The sequence below is a fragment of the Moschus berezovskii genome, chromosome 19 (genome assembly GCF_049115385.1).
Source record: "Moschus berezovskii isolate FMDL1 chromosome 19, NW_MosBer_1.0, whole genome shotgun sequence".
In the NCBI taxonomy this organism is placed as follows: domain Eukaryota; kingdom Metazoa; phylum Chordata; class Mammalia; order Artiodactyla; family Moschidae; genus Moschus; species Moschus berezovskii.
This window is the reverse complement of record NC_142478.1, coordinates 17,789,021-17,808,605: the sequence shown is the minus strand read 5'-3', so window position 1 is coordinate 17,808,605 and position 19,585 is coordinate 17,789,021. Positions and strand designations below refer to the sequence as shown.

At 35.7% G+C, this 19,585-nt stretch overlaps 1 protein-coding gene across 2 annotated transcripts in view; it reads left to right on the top strand.

Annotated features, from left to right (window-relative positions):
• USP38 (ubiquitin specific peptidase 38) overlaps positions 1-19,585 on the top strand; it is a 33,221-nt gene that overhangs the window by 10,069 nt on the left and 3,567 nt on the right. The window contains exons 4-10 of one of the 2 annotated variants that reach the window (XM_088828007.1): positions 1,693-1,794; positions 5,897-6,055; positions 8,166-8,359; positions 11,265-11,358; positions 11,479-11,526; positions 13,842-13,948; positions 15,101-16,454. In XM_088828007.1, coding sequence (XP_088684133.1) covers positions 1,693-1,794; positions 5,897-6,055; positions 8,166-8,359; positions 11,265-11,358; positions 11,479-11,526; positions 13,842-13,948; positions 15,101-16,454 — 2,058 coding nt within the window. The remainder of the gene's footprint in view (positions 1-1,692; positions 1,795-5,896; positions 6,056-8,165; positions 8,360-11,264; positions 11,359-11,478; positions 11,527-13,841; positions 13,949-15,100; positions 16,455-19,585) is intronic. The other variant, XM_055404404.2, reaches the window with a different exon arrangement.

Sequence of the window (19,585 nt, the reverse complement as noted above, 5' to 3'; positions counted from 1 at the left end):
TATTTATTATGAAAACACATTCTTCCCATTATCTCTTGAATCCCGACTAATGAAGCTTTTACCACCATTATTCTGCCAAAACGATCTTTGACACCTGCGCTCTCCAGTGTTGCTTAACTCAAGAGTTATTTCTCAAGCCTCCTCTCATTTGACCTGTTGGTCATTTTACATAGTTGATCACTCCCTCTTGAAACGCTTTCCTCCCTTGGTTTCCAGGATGTTACTCGCCTGGATTTTGTTCTAGTTCACTGGCATCTCAGTCCTGGTGTGGCTCTTTCTAACTTTAGAGGGCCTTCGAGTTTCCTCTCTTCTCAGTTCACACAGCCACCATGGCTTTAAGCAACATCTCTAAGTTTATGACTGATAGGTGTATATTTCTAGTCCATTATTCTCCTGTAAACTCCATGTTCATGTATCCAGCTCTCTATATACTTGGATCTCAGGTTCAGCTTATCCACAGTCTAATCCCTGATTTTTCCCCCCAAACCTGGTCTTCCTCATCTTAAATGACTCTCTTAGCCTTTCCTGTGCTCAGGCTCAACCTTGAAGCTGTTCTTGTCTCTTTTCATGCTCTCTCAGCTTATATCTTACAAATCCTATTGACTCTACCTTTAAAATAGATCCCAAATTCTACCACTCTCCACCAGCTACATCAGTACCACCCTGGTCCAGATTCATCACCGGTTGTGCTAAGTCACTTCAGTTGTGTCCAACGCTGTGCAACCCTATGGACTGTAGCCCACCAGGCTCCTCCATCCATGGGAATTCTCCAGGCAGGAATACTGGAGTAGGTTGTCATGGCCTCCTCCAGGGGATCTTCCCAACCCAAGGATCAAACCTGGTTCTCCTGCCTCAGAAGCACCACCCCTTGCTATATTGATTGCAGTAGCCCTGTGGCTCCTGCCCTTGAGCCCCTTCGGGCATCACACAAGGTCCTTCCTGTTCTGGGCCACACTGCTTCTCTTGTCCTGTCTTCCACTGTAACTGCCTCAATCTCCGTGCTTTATTTATACACACTGCCCTCCTCCTTACAACTCTAGTCCACCAGGCTGGAGGCCTCAGGGCTTTTGCAGTGCTGACTATAATAAACAGAGCAAAGGCCCTTCTCCCAGTTATCTGTCAGACTTAATCTCATTCCTTTCAGTTTTTTGTAGTCAGGGGTCACGTTTATCATGGAGCCTTTTTTAAATTCCCTTTAATAAAACAGCAGAGCCTTTTGCCACTCAGCATTCCCTATTCAACATGCCTTGCTTTCACAGCATTTTTCTCCCATGTTACTTTTAATTGTCTCTACTCACCCTCTAGATAGTAAGCCCTCTAAGAGCAGAGGTTTCCTTTGAATCCACTCTTGTTTTCCCAGTATATACAATAGTGCCAAGCAGTAGTAGATGGTCAATAAGCATTTCTGAATGAATAATGGGCCAGGAAGCTATCACCTTGTAAACACTGTTTGACAGATTTTTATTTGATGATGTAGTTTTAAGAGTTGGTGAGGTCATTATACTCCCTTGATCTCTGTCATATGATTTCCTAACTTTCTCCCTCTCCCAGAGTTTAATTATATGTTACGATAAAACTTCCCAGGAGGGAGATAATGCACATAAATAATTTTGGGCCCTGTGAAAGTCACCACCGATTGGGATGATGATTTCCATACCAAATCTTAAAGTGGAGGTCTTGTCTTTTCCGCAGGTTTTCAATCGCCTTTGGTTTCCTCTCGTGCGACCTGGTGCTCTCGCAGTTCTTTCTCACATGCTGCTTAGTTTTCAGCATTCTCCAGAGGCGTTCCATTTGGTAAGTTACAGCACAAGTTTCCTACCTCGAAAAACCTCATTTTAAAATTTCAACGTAGTATTAAGTCACATTTGTATTTGTGAAAAGATTATAGATTGGTCCTAAATCTATTTTCCTGTAGCTTTATGAGTCCTTTTAAAAGTGACATTGTGAGATTTCCTCTCAAAGAATATATTTTAGAATTATTTTGGGTCTCACCAAAACTCCCACTTGGGATCACAACGAGCAATTGAAAGTTGAAAGCTACTCCTGTACTTGAGAAATGTGTCAGTGTCACTGCTCACTGTCTATTGCACCCATGAGCAGTAAAGGAGGAGAAATATGGTTAAAGTCACTGACTGCTCTAGAACTTTAGAAGCAGGAAAACATCAGTCCTTGTTGCCCTAGAATTAGGGCTTTGCATTCTCTCTCAGCTCATATCCTATAAATTCTGTTGATTCCTCCTTTAAAATATATCCAGAATCCTACCACTTTTAACCAGCTGCATCACTGGTTTTGGTTTGATTTCCTGTTGTTTATTTGATTATCAGTTATTGCAAGTGAAAAATGACAAAATGTAACTTAACTTTGAGAACCTGTCCTTTTTTCTGTCTAGGGCATCACAGGAAAGCAGTGCTTTATGTGGTTACTCACTTCCCCCAAGCTCTGATCCTCAGTCTTACAGGACTAGAAACTCAATCAACACACCCACAATTTAAAATCTTAGGAGGCCTGACCCACCACGATGAGGCTGATGAAATGCAGAATTTCAGTTGCTGATTGTTGGCTGAAAATGTAACTAGCCTCAGAGAATTATGTATCACATCGGCTACTCCGTGCCTCATTTCCACTGAAGGAAAATCTGCAGGCTTATCAGAAGTAAACCTTACTAACAAGTAATTACATTGTAATACATTATCACTTAGGAAGAGTGATTTCTATAATTTATTGTTCTAATTGGTGAGCTTGATCATCAGTTAAAAAGCTTGTTATCCATTACACAAAACTCAAACTTGAGCTAATGTTTCAAGAATACTAGCAAAATCGTCCAAGGGAAAAAAACAGCTATTTGTCCCTCCCTTCAGGCGCAGTCATGTATCAGCTGTTTGAGAAAAGGTTTATATTTACTTATTTTCTGGGGAGGAAATCCATTCTAATGTTTATTACTCTCCACACATTCCTTATTCTCTCAGGTAAGTCACTTCTTCTATACTCTAAACCTATTTCTTTGCTCAATTTTTTAAAAGATGGAAGGGATCTCCTTACCTTTTGTTGCCTTCCCCCTCCCCCCAGAAAAGTAACTGAAATGGCAAATGGTTGACTTTGAAATATTTGACTACTGAAATAAGTAAATATGAAATCATCTATTTAAAGAACAGTTAGAGCTAAAATAGGAAACTGTGATCTGGCTTAATAAAGTCTTAAGAACAAAGACCTAATTATTCTGTCTGCATACTGTGTATAGCCTGACCTACTACTCAACTAAAATTAACTTGGGCATCTAGCAGTGGGTCATGCAGTAGTTAAATCACCTGTAACTCTAAATAACTCACCAAAGGACTCAGATTTAGGAGTTGCTAAGTATGAACAGTAACCTAGAACCTCCAGTGTATTATACATTTAGAATATTTTAAAGCAAACCAAGATTGATGTTATAGAGTGTGTTTTTATGGACCATTTGCTTTTCATATGCTTTTTATAAGTGAGGAAAAATTATTAAATGGAATAATATTTAAATTATTAAATATCACAGTAATGTCTGTAATTATTCAGATTTACTCATTCAGAAAAAAAAAATCAGTTTTCAGATATTTAGAAGATAATAACCTGCTTGGACATCTGTCTTATATACTTGTGAAGAACTTAGTCTTACTTCTAAGTCATTGATCATTTTTTACCACATAAGATGTACTAGTAGATAACTAGGTATATTATCTGTCCGCAAAGATCCAGTCTACACTAGGAAGGCTTTTGGACGATTTAGTATTATAAATTAAATAATCATTTTAAAAATTGTTTCTTCTCTTCCATCTTTGTCTCTCCTGTCACCTCTGAGGAAACCTTAATTTTCTATTTCTGACTATTTTAGCAAGTATCTGATAGATATGGCTTTATGGAGCAAAATCATAATTCAGATTTGCTTTGAAATGTAGCAATGATAGCAGTGGTGTGAACCATTAGGAACTAGTAGTTTTATGGTCAGATTAATGCCTTCAGTGGAGGTAAGATTAAAGAAAGTGGTGTGAAAGCAAAAATATGATTTAAGACCTCAAAGCATAAGAGTAAAACCAGAGAGAGGAGAACAAAGAATAGCACTGTTACTTTAAGAATATGAATTTCTTTCTACAAGAAGGAAGGGGGCTGATTGGAATATAACTGTAATTGTTTGATGGTAAGACCATAGAGCTGGCTGTAACTTCACTTTTGTCATGAGTTAGCCATGAACCAAATAGATGTTCTACACTGCTTTTTATTTGGTTCATTTGGCTCCTTTAAGAATAGTCTGAAGGAGGGCAAAAGGTGAAAGCAAGGAGACCATTTGGGAGGCTTTGCATGAATTTGAGGCAAGAGGTGATTCTCAGTTGAAACAAGAAAAGTTCTAGGCAGTATATAGGTTTGATTCCATTCGTACAAAAAAATCACATATATGATATGTGCCGTGACATGCTATATGAAGTTAGATATACAACCAATGTCTTTCGCTGGACATTGGGACAGAGCCTTTTACTTCATACGTGTTTGTATTGTTAGATTTTCTTTATAGTAAGTGTATAATTCATTTACAACAAAATTAAACTTGTATAGAAAGATAATATAACAGTATAGGAAGTTAGGGCACTATATCATGAAATTACCCACAATCTCACCACTAATTTTTATGTTTTCCACTACAATGTTTTTTCCCTTAAATATTTTAACAAGGTTGTATTTATATTTATAATCAATATGTAATTTTTATATCCTTCTTTTGAAATTTAACATTACATAATATTTTCCCATGTTGCTGCATATACATAAACACACAAAAGTTCTACAAAGAGAAAATAAGATGCTTTTTACATGTGGACTCTAAATATGTAGTATCAAATTGTAATAATTAGTTGAAACAACTGTAGTTCTGTACTAATGAGCCATTGCTGCAAAATAGTGTATATTTTGTTAATAACCTCTTAAATATGTGATTGACTCTGTATTGACTTTTTACTCTAATTTTATAATGAAAGGACATTGTTGTGCTTATTATCAGTGTTAATAGTTTTCTACATAATTATGAACAATGAGCATTTTAGATTTCTCTTTAATTTCTAACCCCAGTTCCTTAAAAATAATGGACTTTCCCAATTCGCTTTATTTTTAGAATCGTCTCTTTTTTGGAGGTGGGGCATGGGGATCATTAGTGAGGATAGCCATGCTTACAGAAGACACCATCTCTAAAGTAAAGGTGGTCCCTTGTCTAGAACAGAGGTGGCGCTGTAGCCTCAGCTGTAATTTGAGTTGTATGGATGAGCTATCCTGAAGATTTTCTTGAGGCAGTCTTTAATGTGCAAACATGTCTAATTCTTTCAAGTGAAAAATCTAAAATTCACACTAGATGGCGCTCTTAAGCTAATGCTTGGTTTATCTTTTAAACATTTGTCCCTATTAAACAATCTGGTAAATATAATAGCCCCAACATTTTTCAGTTTAAGCCATTTTTAGAATGGCAGCAGTGACTTTGGCTCCTATTTATTACCTTAATTTTTTGTACCTCAATTTTAAATGGAGAATAAGCATGAGGAGAGGGGTCTTACATGGATTACAATTATATATGCTTCAAAAACTAGATTTACCTTGGTATTCTAGAAATGTTTAACTTCATAACATTTTTAGAAAAAGGCAGTTACTGAACATATAGAAGAGCATTTGCTAATCATGTAACCTGCATTCCATTTGTACTGGCATGGGTTGCCATTTCCTTCTCCAGGGGATCTTTCCCAACCTAGGGATCAAACCTGGGTCTCCTGCGTTGCAGGCTGATTCTTTACAGTCTGAGCCACCAGGGAAACCCTATTCCATTTGTAGGCTAGGGAATTTGTTGCCAGTTTGTGTAAACTGAAGAATGTTTGTCTTTTTTTCTGTTCAGATTGTTCCTCATGTAGTTAATTTGGTTCACTCCTTCAAAAGTGATGGTCTGCCTTCCAGTACAGCCTTCCTAGTGCAGTTAACAGAACTGATTCACTGTATGATGTATCATTACTCTGGATTTCCAGACCTCTACGAACCCATCCTGGAGGCAGTAAAGGTATGATGACAGTTGCCCCAGTCTTTGTGGAGCTGCAGCCCATGATGGGAAAGATGAATGCGCTGAAACATTCCGATAACCAGCTATTCAATTTACTCTTTTATGAAAATATGCTTTTTGTTTGAAAAATGCAGTTGGAACTGTGGTTCAGTAATTCTTAGAGAGTGATGTCTTTCTTATGTGCTTTACTCTCCAAATTAATAACCATATTTCTTCAGTTCTACAGTGCCAACAATGATAAGGCATATCTTTAAATTCGTTAACAGCTTTGGAGGAAATTTGTTTTAAAAAATGATCCATTAAGTTGATACATACATAAGTTGCTTCCCAATATCAGAAATGTCAAAATATGTATGATACATCTTAGATTCAAGAGAAGGCATTGTAATTACAGTATTTGATCTCTGTTTCTTCTCTGATTTTTATTTCATTTTTGCCATGGATTGTTCATGAATGTCCATATATCCTAGAATCTTTACTTGAATTATTTGTGAACTTACTGTTTTTCTTTGTGCGGATTCTGGATCTAAAAAGCACTGATTCTGTTTGTCTTGAGAAAGGGGTCACAGAAAGCGCACTTTCCTCTTAGTAAATGTATTCTTTAATCAGGGAACAGCAAAATAATTGGAGAACTTCCTTCATCTAGATGTGTTCAGACGTTGTTAGAAATCAGTTGTATTGATAATGTTCCTTTTTGAGGTCTGAAATAAAGTATAAGGTCTCATTATCTTTACTTCTGTATCTGAAATGAATACAAAACATATTCTTTCTACTATAGAGTTTCTAGTTAGAATGAGTTTGGATGAGGCCAAAACACAAAATTGTTCAGCAAAGAAGGTATACTACTGGTATGACCCTTGGACACTTCAGAAGTAAATGTCTTTATTTATAAAAGGTTTTTGTCATGGATTTGATAGCAGTATTAATCTCTTTCTGCAGTGTTGCTGTGTCCATAGATGAAAGCTACTGCTGTTGTTAAATGTCATTTTTCACCACTAAAAGCTGAAAATTCTGATAACTGAAGTAGGCTCAGTTTCCACGGATCTCCCTGTTAAACTAAGGGAAGCATTTTCCATTAGGTGTCAACAACAACATAAAATCAGAAGATTAAAATTCCTTCAGGAAGTATTTTCTGAGGTTTAAGTACTTTAGGTGGTAACAGCAGTCCAAAAAAGTCTTCAAGATTTTGCCAGCTTTCCCTAGTCTCCAGTCCTCCACTCATGCTTGAAAGCCTCTGACACTGAACATTTTATCTCATATGTCACAAAACGGGGAAGAGACTGTATCTTGTAATAATTTTCTCTACGGTTAAACGTGAGATGGAGTTTTGTTTTTTTAAAGTCAGAGGTCATTATGCTTAGATACTTTCATTTTTCATTCTCTGACTACTTTGAGATTTCATTTTTAAGGGTTCAGTTCAGTCGCTCAGTTGTGTCTGACTCCTTGTGACCCCATGAATCACAGCACGCCAGGCCTCCCTGTCCATCACCAACTCCCGGAGTTCACTCAGTCTCATGTCCATCGAGTCAGTGATGCCATCCAGCCATCTCATTCTCTGTCATCCCCGTCTCCTCCCACCCCCAATCACTCCCAGCATCAGAGTCTTTTCTAGTTAGTCAACTCGTCGCATGAGGTGGCCAAAGTATTGGAGTTTCAATACTGGGTAAATATTAGTACTGAATGATAAGGAGATATATTTTATTTTACTACGAAATTTAAAAGCAAAGTGTTAAGCTAATTCATCTGTGTGCTAAGTCCTCATTTCACAGACTTTGAATAGCACTGCCACATATTCTCTGATGGCAGAGGTTTATTTTGAAAATATTTTGCTGGCAAATAGGAAGTAGAAATAGTTCAAATGTGACTTGAGTTCCTATTTCTTGAGTATTCCTCAGCTTGATAAACTCTAGGAGATACCTATTCATTTTTGGAGACCAGTATTTTTTCCATGTACTGTGATTTTTTTGATGACTGGTCAAGTACTATCAGCAATGTCAAAACCAAATGGGAAAAAAGAAAGATTAAATGTCAGTGGAAGAATCTTCTTTATGGTGTTAATAACAAAAAATAGTTTATATTTTATCCTATTTTTCCTCTTTATGATCTACAGGATTTTCCTAAGCCCAGTGAAGAGAAGATTAAATTGATTCTCAATCAAAGTGCCTGGACTTCTCAATCCAATTCTTTGGCATCTTGCTTGTCTAGACTTTCTGGAAAATCTGAAACTGGGAAAACTGGTCTTATTAATCTAGGGAATACATGTTATATGAACAGTGTTATACAAGCATTGTTTATGGCCACAGAGTAAGTTTAAATTTGAACTTTTAAAAAATTTTTCATTTTAACTGTAGAAATTGATGCATGCTGATGAAATGTAAGATGGTGAGATTGTCTTCAAATTATTTCTTATATATGGCAGAAATATTAATATTTTCATATAATTGCCTTATTCAGAAACAAAATTGCATTTAGTGCCAGGAGCTATTAAAATGCTAATTTATATAAATTATGCTTCATGTTTATATTATTTATTTCATTCAGAGTCTTTCAATTACTCTGACTTGATATTTATTAATATATCAGAGGAAGTGATTGAACTTATTTCACAGAGTTTAAGGGTCCTCAAGTACTAATTTGTTATTATCCTGTAAGACTGATTTTTTTTTTTTAACCTGTATATCTTTTGAGGTGGTCATATTTAGTTTTTCTGCTTGTAGGTATTTTGCTGTTTATCAGATCAATAACTTCTTCACTGCTTTTAAGAAATTCAAGCTCTGCTTCTCATCCCAAGTTGATAGATACTGAACAGATGTATAACAGACATGTTCCTTTGCCCTCTTACAGATTTACTTTCAAATACATTTTCTTTTGCAGCCAAGCAAATAGGAAATCAGTAGCTGTTAGCTATGTGAATGCAATCTGTAAAGGTATAAAATAGTGATTAACTTTTCCTGACAGCAAAAACCTGGTTGAATTTTTCTCTTCTGTACCAATAGGATATTCATGGAACTTGACCAAAGATGTTTACAAATTGAATTCTAGGCCTTTGTAAGTTTTTATGCCTTCCTAGAGGAATCATCGGAGAAGGCAATGGCACCTCACTCCAGTACTCTTGCCTGGGAAATCCCATGGATGGAGGAGCCTGGTAGGCTCTAGTCCATGGGGTCACTAAGAGTCGGACACGACTGAGCGACTTCACTTTCACTTTTCATGCATTGGAGAAGGAAATGGCAACCCACTCCAGTGTTCTTGCCTGGAGAATCCCGGGGACAGAGGAGCCTGGTGGGCTGCCATCTATGGGGTCGCACATAGTCGGACATGACTGATGCAACTTAGCAGCAACAGCAGCAGAGGAATCACACCTGGAGGAGCGCTTGGCAACCCACTCCAGTGTTCTTGCCTGTAGAATCCCATAGACAGAGGAGCCTGGAGGGCTCCGGTCCATGGGGTTGCAAAGAGTCGGACACGACTGAGTGACTGATCACAGAGGAATCATAAACTAAAAGCTGAAGAGTTTAGCTTTATTTTCTTTCCTGGCCTCAATATATACAATCAAAACTAAGGTGTTTTCATTTGGTCTAGTGGTTTGTTTGTTTTTAGGAATTTTTTCTTGTGTTCTAAGAAAATATTTACTCATAGACACAAATGATACTAGGCAGAAAACTAAAATAATCCATGCCTTACCACCAGAGGTCATCTAATCCAGCCATCTCATTTTACAAACGATAGAGAAAGCAAAAACTCAAAGCAGTTATAACTGACAGCTACAATTCAAAGAGCATATCTTATTTTATAGCAGCCAATACTCTCAGAATAGGCAGACAGCATATTTTATTTCTTTGGTAATATGTAAATTCTTAAAAAAATAAATCTAGGAGTACATAAAAACCAGACATTCCAATAGGTATCTATTAATAGTTTTGCTTGCATTATTCCAGACCTATTTTTTTGTACAGTGATAAGATTTATTTAGTATAAAACAAATGCATTAGTTTTTAAAAATATGTTTACAAAGAATCTTATTTATGTATCTTTTCCAGCCACTTTTTTTTTTCTTTTAATGATTTATATTGGAAATAGTCCCATGTTAGTGCAATGACAGAGTTATGTCATTCTGAGTAAATAGATGTGCCATAGTTAACTTAACCATCTTCCTAATGATGAATATTAGGTTGTTTTGCTTATAATTGACATCTGCCCATATGCCTGTGATATAGAGGCTGTTCTTTGAATAGGGCGTGCCACATTGGTTTCCAGAAAGGTTATAGCATTTGAACTTGCATACTAATACATGATTGTACCTGTGACCCCATACCTTTAGCAGTACTTGATAAAATCAGTATTAAAAATCTTTCCAATCTGGCTGAAATTGACTTTGTGCATATTGCTGCTGACCTTTACAGTTTTTGCCGTCTCTAGTATCTTTGTTCATTTGTGTTTTTTTCCTGAATAACCTGTTCTTTCCATGGTGTACCTTTCTGTTGGGTCCTTTTCTTTTTCCTACTGAGTTATCCTGGATGTATACGTGCTTTCTTCCCGTTAGTATCGTACATTTACCGAGTGTTTTGTTTGCAGTTTTTTACTTATGTAGTCAGATCTGCTGTTTATCATTTATATCTTCTGAATTTTAGAACCCCTTCCCCTTTTAAACTCCCTTTACCCCCTTTTCCTCTGTTAAATACTTCAGTATTTTCATATTTTACACTTGGCTCATTCCTCCTCTGTGGCATCTATAATGATAAGGAACTTGTCTATTCCACTTTTCTCCAGAGGGACGCCCAATCATTCTACACTGTTTTCTGAAGTTTCTTCTTTTCCCACGCAGCACTAGTACCACATTCTTTAAATTCTGTCTTTATCATAGTTTTGATGACAGCACATTTTTTTATATTTCATGCAGAGTTGAAAGAATTTTAAAGTTGTTTACTCAAGTTACTAGTTAATAGCTTCCTCTATTTCTATTTGCTAATCCAAAAGATAGGAATAATGTGCAACAGCATGTGGCCATTGCCAGGCTGTGTAGTAACTGTTCAATTACCACCATTTTCTCCCTTCTTCACTACATTGTAGGCAGTGACTTTGCCAGGTTAAAGGGCCTTCAGGTAAGTGAAATTTTACTTTAAGGATAATAACTTGAACTAACTTCCCTTTAAAGTGCATCATGTGTACATATGTAAACAAAAAATCATTATATTTTACTGTCTTTCAGTTTTAGGAGACAAGTATTATCTTTAAATCTAAATGGGTGCAATTCATTAATGAAAAAATTACAGCATCTTTTTGCCTTTTTGGCTCATACACAGGTGAGTGTAAGTGTGTATAGTATGTATATGTTAACTGCATTGATAATCTTCTTTAAAGTTCACATTATACCAAATTTGATGAACCTTTTTAACTGATGAAATAATATATCTCTCTTCTAGCACAACAGATCCACACAGAAATCTAAAGAGATACTGCCTAAAATCAGGGTATACCCTAAGTTCTTATTCTCCCTTCTACTTTCCATTCTTGTAGATGAATATTCTACTGACCCATTATTCTAATTATTATAGGTAAAATCTGATTTCCTATCCAAAAAAATAGCTCATTCATGAAGAAATATTTTTAAATGCATCTTTAATATTAAGTTTATAGATATTACTTTGGTAGATTTTCATAGTAATGAACAATTTAAAATGAACAATTAAAATAATTTTGTGGCATCTTGGCTTTTTTCCCTCCAATTTCTAATGTATATACCCTTTCATTATGACTAAACTTTTAAGCCCTAGAACTTAATGGATAAACTGTTTACCTGTTAAAAGTTATGGAGCTTAAAATTTTGTGATCTTTTATGTCCACAAATTAATCCAAGGAAATAAGTTTATGCTAATAGCAAGAATGTCATGTAAGTAAGCCATTTATTGAGAGATATAATATGAAGTCTGATAAGCATTTAGAAACGAATGAGTAATACCTATGAATAATACAAATCATTTATAAATAATATTTTCTGGTTTTACTGTTTTCATTTCACAGAGGTCTAAAGGAATAGGTAGTTACAGCCAGAAGAGTAGATTTAGAATTGATGGAATTGAGTTGTTAGGAATGCTTTGTTTCCTATCTACAAGCTGAGAAATATCTCAAGTATAACTTCTTAAATGGAAGGAGTCAAGATTGACATGAGTGATGGCCTGAAATACTCAGAGGATCATTTTACTGTTCTCTACCTGGAGGAAATATGTTCACAAATTTAACACCTCAGGACCAAAGGAGATGAAATCTCCTCCCTGCAACTTCCAAACATTGTTTTCTAGTAAATTGATGTATGTACTTGCTGTATTTATTGTATGCTGTATTTACTGTATGTTATATAGAGTCTGCCCTTGAACATCACAGTCTGAACTGCAAAGGTTCACTTACACATGGATTTTTTTCAATAAATATGTACTATAGTACTGCACAATCCATGTCTGAGTCCACAGATACAGAGCCACAGATATGGTGGGCCTGTTGTAAAGTTATGCACAGGTTTTTGACTAAACAGAGGGTCAGCACCCCTAACCCCATGCTGTTCAGTGGTCAGCTGTATAACATCTATGCAGATGGTAGGTGTATGTGTATCTGTGTGTATATGTGTAGATATAAATACATTCTATACACTATATTAAGTCAGAGCTGTTAGGAAAAAGCCTTAGGAGTCTTCCATATTCCCAACAAAAGAAGAGTTAACAAGAGAACCTAATTAAACTTCTGCCATAGTTGAGACCCCGTCTGATAGCAGGCTGACAAGTAGATTAGGTAGGTAGATTTTCCCTATATGATTTAAAAGGCTTTTCTTCTCATAATTAATAAAGCTAATATGTATTGGGCATTTAAATTTGTGTAGCTCCTGTGCTAGGTGGTTTACATATATTATCTCTTAATCTTCAAAATCAATCTATGAGGTAATAAGGTAGTATCCCCATTTCACAGGTGAAGAAACAGGGCTTACATGACCAGCTTTATGCCCATGCAAACAAGTGGCAAGACTGGAATATGAATCAAATGATTTCTGAAACCCACTGCAGACAATCCACCAAATTCCTTTTCTTCAAAATGCCATCAACACACCTATTTTAATAGAAATGTTTTCCTTAACTGAGAACCCTGTCATATACCACAAATACTCAAATTCTAAATTTTCAAGTTATAATCACAACTTTGCAGATGTCTCTTTCAGTTCTTTTCTTGTCGTGGCAAAATCTAGGATTTCAGCCTACCTTGCTCTAAAGTCCACAAGCGATCACTTCACTAAACTGCCCCTATGCTAAAACAAATAAAGTCAGCAAAGTTCCTGACTAGTGTGTTCATATTCCATACATTTATGACATGTATACCCAGTCAAGGAAATTTTCACCTAAAATCAGTATGCATGGTTCTATAGAGTATGTCCCTTATTAATCCAAAATATATATCCACTAACTTTTTTTTTCAGATTTTTTTTTTAATTGTGGGTTCAAGGAGAGATAAGACCAGGAGCATTGTATTAAATTAAAGAGACTTGGGGTCTGATAAAAAATCCCCTCTGCTACTAGTTTAGCTGTATGACCTTGGGCAAGTCACATCCTTTCTCTCAATCTTAATTCTGATCTGCAGAATGAGAAGTTATGACTGAAAGTTACCTAAATGTACTTGTTTGGTCCTTTGCAGTAAAGGTTAAGCCCACGTAATTTTAGTAATCTTTATTAAACATAATATATTAAGATTTAGTTATTTAGTTCATGGTGTGAGAATCACTTCCTTGTGTTTTCTCCATCAACAGAGGGAAGCATATGCACCTCGGATATTCTTTGAGGCTTCCAGACCTCCGTGGTTTACCCCCAGATCACAACAAGACTGTTCTGAATACCTCAGGTTTCTACTAGACAGGTAAAAAGTATTTCCAGAGCCGTGATTTGAATTATGTTCTTTCTTAACAGATTATTTCTACCAAGTATTGTTTTTTACCTTTAAAGACATTATTTCTAGTGTTAAACTCTAAAATGCCTTGCATTTATTGTATTTTTTTAAGTGTTAATTTAGTTTCTTTTTTAAATTTTCTTACTTTAGCTGTTCTCAAAGTATAGTACAAGAACCCCTAGGGGTTCCCAAAACACTTTCAGGGATCTTTCCCTTTCCAACTACATATCTGTGTATCTGTAGTTAAGGCCAGACTTTCTTCATATGCTTCATCCAAAACAGCAAAGCACAATAGACTGAATGCAGAGCAATACAAGGATCCAGCCTGCCTTTTGTTAAGCCAGATGCTTGAAAAATTTGCAAAGTGAGCCATTCTTCTCACTAAATTTTTTGGGGTTTAGAAAATATAACTTTTTCATTTTAAAATGTTATTTATATTAACATGTAATGAGTTTATTATTTATTATTATGTAGCACTTTATTACTTTTATTCTCAGTTTTTGAATACAGTAAATATTGATAGATATAACCACATAAACGATAGCTCTCAGGTTCCTCGGTTATTTTTAAGAGTATAAAGGCATTCTGAGATAACAAAATTTAATAACTTCACCTTTAGACCAATTGATAATTAGGTGGGTTTGTGTTTCATTGTCTTCTTCCCACTTGGGTAATAAAACCTATTATTTCCCAGTCTTTGCCTCCTTTCTAGAATGTAAATGACTAGTAAGTTGAACCCAACATATGCAACATGTCCCTCCCATTCAACAAGGATACGTTGAGTAGTTTCTTTGTGCCAGGCTTCCTATGAGATGCCAGGCAGACAAAGATCTATAAGACAGTTAGAGGGTATATACAGTATAAGTGCTATAAAATAGCAGTATGAAGAGAGTGTAGTGAGAATGTAGGTCAGGAACAATCCCTGACTTCTCTTCTGACTACATTCTCCAACTGTTGGATATTCCTCTGGATTAAAGGAGGAGAAACTTGATTTTTAAAATAAGCTTTATACTTGATAAGAATAATTTGGCTATTTGTATAAGCCAAGCCACTAATATTTTTAAGTAGAACTGACATTTAAATTTAAGCGAAGTAGCTATATAATGATATACTGTCCTGCAGGCTCCATGAAGAAGAAAAGATCTTGAAAGTTCAATCCTCACACAAGTCTTCTGAAAGTCCGGGATGCAGTGAAACTTCCTTACAAGAGGTAGCCAATAAACCAGCTGTCCTAACAGAGACCCACTGCACGAGTGACGGTGAGAAGACTCTGATTGAAAAAATGTTTGGAGGAAAACTGCGAACTCACATCTGTTGTCTGAACTGCAGGAGCACCTCACAAAAAGTGGAAGCCTTTACAGACCTTTCACTGGCCTTTTGTCCTTCCTCTTCTGTGGAAGACTTGTCTTTTCAAGATCCAGCATCATCACCCAGTACACACGATGATGGCCTAACTCAGGCCAGCGGGCCTGGTCCTTCAAAAGAACCAAGAGTCTGTAACCCATCAGCAGTTGCCATTGCCTGCGACTCAGCTGTGAACGAAAGAATGGTTGACAGTCCTGATGAGTTCTGCTCTACTGAAGACGATTCTGTCTCTCATGCCTCTAGCAAGATGCTCGTTAAGAAAGATGCACCTCAGAAGCCAGGAGGTGAAAGCACACCTTCAGTGACTGACTTATTAAATTATTTTTTGGCTCCAGAGATTCTTACTGGTGACAACCAATATTATTGTGAAAACTGTGCCTCTCTGCAGAATGCCGAGAAAACTATGCAAATCACAGAGGAACCTGAATACCTTATCCTTACTCTCTTAAGATTTTCATACGATCAGAAGTATCATGTGAGAAGAAAAATACTAGACAATGTGTCACTGCCACTGGTTTTGGAGTTGCCAGTTAAAAGAACTCCTTTCTCTTCCTTGTCAGAAAGTTGGTCTCTAGATGTTGACTTCACTGACATTAGTGAGAATCTAGCAAAAAAGTTAAAGCCTTCTGGGACTGAAGAAGCTTGCTCCCCAAAACTGGTGCCCTATCTCTTGAGTTCTGTGGTCGTTCACTCTGGTGTGTCCTCAGAAAGTGGGCATTACTATTCTTATGCCAGAAACGTCACAGGAACAGAGTCCTCCTGCCAGATGTGCCCCCAGCCTGAAACTCTGGCGTTTTCCTCCTCCCGGAATCACTTACTAGGGAGAGATAGTCCCACCACAGTGATTGGACAGGACTTGGAAAATAAGGACATGTCACAAGAATGGTTTTTATTTAATGACAGCCGAGTGACGTTTACTTCATTTCAGTCAGTCCAGAAAATTACGAGTAGGTTTCCCAAGGATACAGCTTATGTACTTTTGTATAAGAGACAGAACAGTACTAATTTAAATGGTAATAATTCAACCACTGGACTCTGGATAAATGGAGACCCACCTCTACAGAAAGAACTAATGGATGCTATAACAAAAGACAATAAACTATATTTACAGGTAAGTTGGAAATATAATCATCATTTGGGGAAGATATTTAAACAATTGATAAATGGTTAAATGCTTGCCTTAATTTTGAAATCCAACTTTTACACTCCCAAGGAATTTACAAAGTGGTGATTTTGAAATTTGAATCTGGGTTCATATGAAATGGGTTCAACCTATATAATTAAATTTTCTTACTTGCTAATATTATGAATTAGTTATGAAGAGTCACAATTAGATGCAGTATAGAAGCCCTTCTTTGTTTTCAATTAGAAGAGATCTGATCATTATAAAATGATGCCATTCAGAATTATAGGAAGTTTAATAAAATGGAAATATTTTCCTCTTCCTTTTAGTTCCACCTGCCAGGGGAAACAACTGCTAAACTTGTATTTATTTCTTCTTGACCTTTGTACAAATATTTTAAGAACTATTTACTGACAAGTGGTTAAAAGGAGACTAAAAGGTAGAATATATACACAACAGATGTTTGTATTCTTAAGGACCTGATCAGTAGAATCAAGGCAATAATACAACAGTAAATAAAACTATGGAATAAGGATTTCATATGAGCTGAATTTACTTATAAATATACTTTTCACAAAGATTTTTCTTACTTTAAAGTTAATATAGACCTTGCTGAAAGTATCTTTCTTTGAAACCTGCCAACTTGCTATCAATATAGAAGACCAACAGTAAATAGGAGTTAAAACTGTTGGTGTATTACAAATACACCAAATAATTTTATGAGTTTAAATATGTAAGTTTCTAAAACTGTTGTGTTATATAGACTCTTAAAAGATACAGAATAAGAGAAAAAACAGTACTGATTTTTGGGAAAGTTTACTGTATTATAAAATACTCAAATAATGATACATGATACATTTTTAAAGGAGTATGGCAGTGTTCCAGGATTACACAGAAACAATACATTTTGCAGGAAAAAAAAAAATCAGAAACTCAGGATATTCCTTATTCACTACCAGAAGGGCTTATGATCAAGGTAATAGAATATATTCAACCATGTACTTCTCGCCAGATATCAGATAAGCCATTAGATAGGAATCATCAGGATTCTTGAACATTGGAGAGATGGAATGAGGGTAAGAAGGTAAGGTTGAAATAGAATTTCTACAATATAAAATATAAGGCCCAGTGCAATCTTAACTTTTGAAATATACAAAAACTACTTTAACTTCTATAACTGGAATGCCAAAAACTTACCCCATTACATCCTGATTTTACAGTGTTTGTGATGAGCCATTCTTTTCATTATTATTTGACTATCCTTCTGTCATTTTAAAGAAAAACCATTGTGTACTTTGTTAATTCAGTTTCTCGTGTTGTGCAGTTGTTCTAAATTCCATTTTAAGTCTCAGATTGTCCAGCTGTCTAATGCAAAAAAGTCATCATTTCATTTTACATTAAACTTATTACCTGTTTTAAGATATTATTTATTATTTACCTGTATTAAGACTCTTAAGCTATTAAAGCTTCATATTAAAGTGCCTTTTTGAACCAAATTACAATAACAAATACCCAACTAGAAATTAATTAGAAACTTAAATATATTCAGACTTTGTATTATTTAATTTCAAACACAGTAATATAATTGATAAGTTTTGAATGGTGATGTTCCTCACACTGTGTAACCAAATCATTCTGGTGTTTTAAGTCTGTGAGGAGCTATAGTGCTGCTTCTGCTGTGAGCGTGTCTTCATAACTGCCTGGCAGTGAGAATACGTGGTGAGATTTTATATATAGCAGTTTTCACCTGTTATTCTTTAGTTTTGAACACATGGAACATATATGTTTATATTTTTCCTCTCATTTCCAGTACTGTTTTTACATTCACACTTGAGTGATAGTTAAAAGTATGTGCCCATTTCATAGTAATAATGCTTTGTAATAGATTGCTATGTTTGGGAAACAACACTGGCTTTAAGAAATGGCATTCTACCTAATTATAAAATAGTTGTAAAAACCTTACCAAATCTTGGTAAAAGTAAGGCTGTGGAGTTAAGTCACAGCTAGAATTACAAGCGTTAGAAAGACTCATGCTCTTTATAGTATTGGAAGGACTAGTGGTTTTGAAAAACCTGGGCAAAAAAATTCTACCACACAAACTGTTTTCTACTCTGTATCATAACCTGACACACAGGAAAGCAATGCAAACTGTGGATCTTGAAGTATATCTGGGAAAGGGCTTGTTCCTCATGTACTTCTACCCCCAGCTTCCATTAGGAGTATCTCCATTCTTTTAGCGTCTGGACTACAAAAATCATGCTTTCTGTTAGGATCCAGTGTGAGAAAGGATGTGTGAATGGTATCACCTAACCCCATGTCTTCCACCCTAATGCAGATAATCCTCTCCTTTCCTGTTCAGTTTCTTTTCTTTCTTTGGAGGAGGTGGGAGTTTGTCTGAATATTTTTCATCATACATAAGAGTATATATTTTATCTGTGTAGTTTAAAACAAAGCTTGATCAATTTTATGTTTACCGATTTACTAAATGAGAGATCTAAATATACTGAAAGGTTTTTGTCCCAAAGCAGCAGTAACTCCTTTTTATTACTTGACCAATAGTCCACTATTGAAATAAGAATTAATTTTAATACTTGATATAAAATTGGGTAAAAATTACTTATGAGATCCATCATTTGTGAATTTACCTAATATTCTCATCTATATTAAAAGAAATAAAAAGTGGTTTCCCCTACTTTTGTCTATAGTTTAAGCTTATCTTCTGAAAACAGAATATCATATGCTTTTCTCCACCAGCCTTGTATTTATATAAATAACTACAAAAGTAAAAATGGAATCTTACTTCCTTGAGAAGCTCTATATTTTAAAGTATAATATAATATAGATTTCAAGTGTCTCAGAAGCAGTGGGGTTACTCAGTTTTGTATTGTGTAGGTTCTTCAACAAAGATCTTGCCTAGATTCTATTAAAAAGTGATTTCCCACCAGAAACTATGTTGAAGAACCTACACAATACAAAACTGAGTAACCCCCTATGGCAGAAAGTGAAGAGGAACTCAAAGGCCTCTTGATGAAAGTGAAAGAGGAGAGTGAAAAGGTTGACTTGAAGCTCAACATTCAGAAAATGAAGATCATGGCATCTGGTCCCATCACTTCATGGGA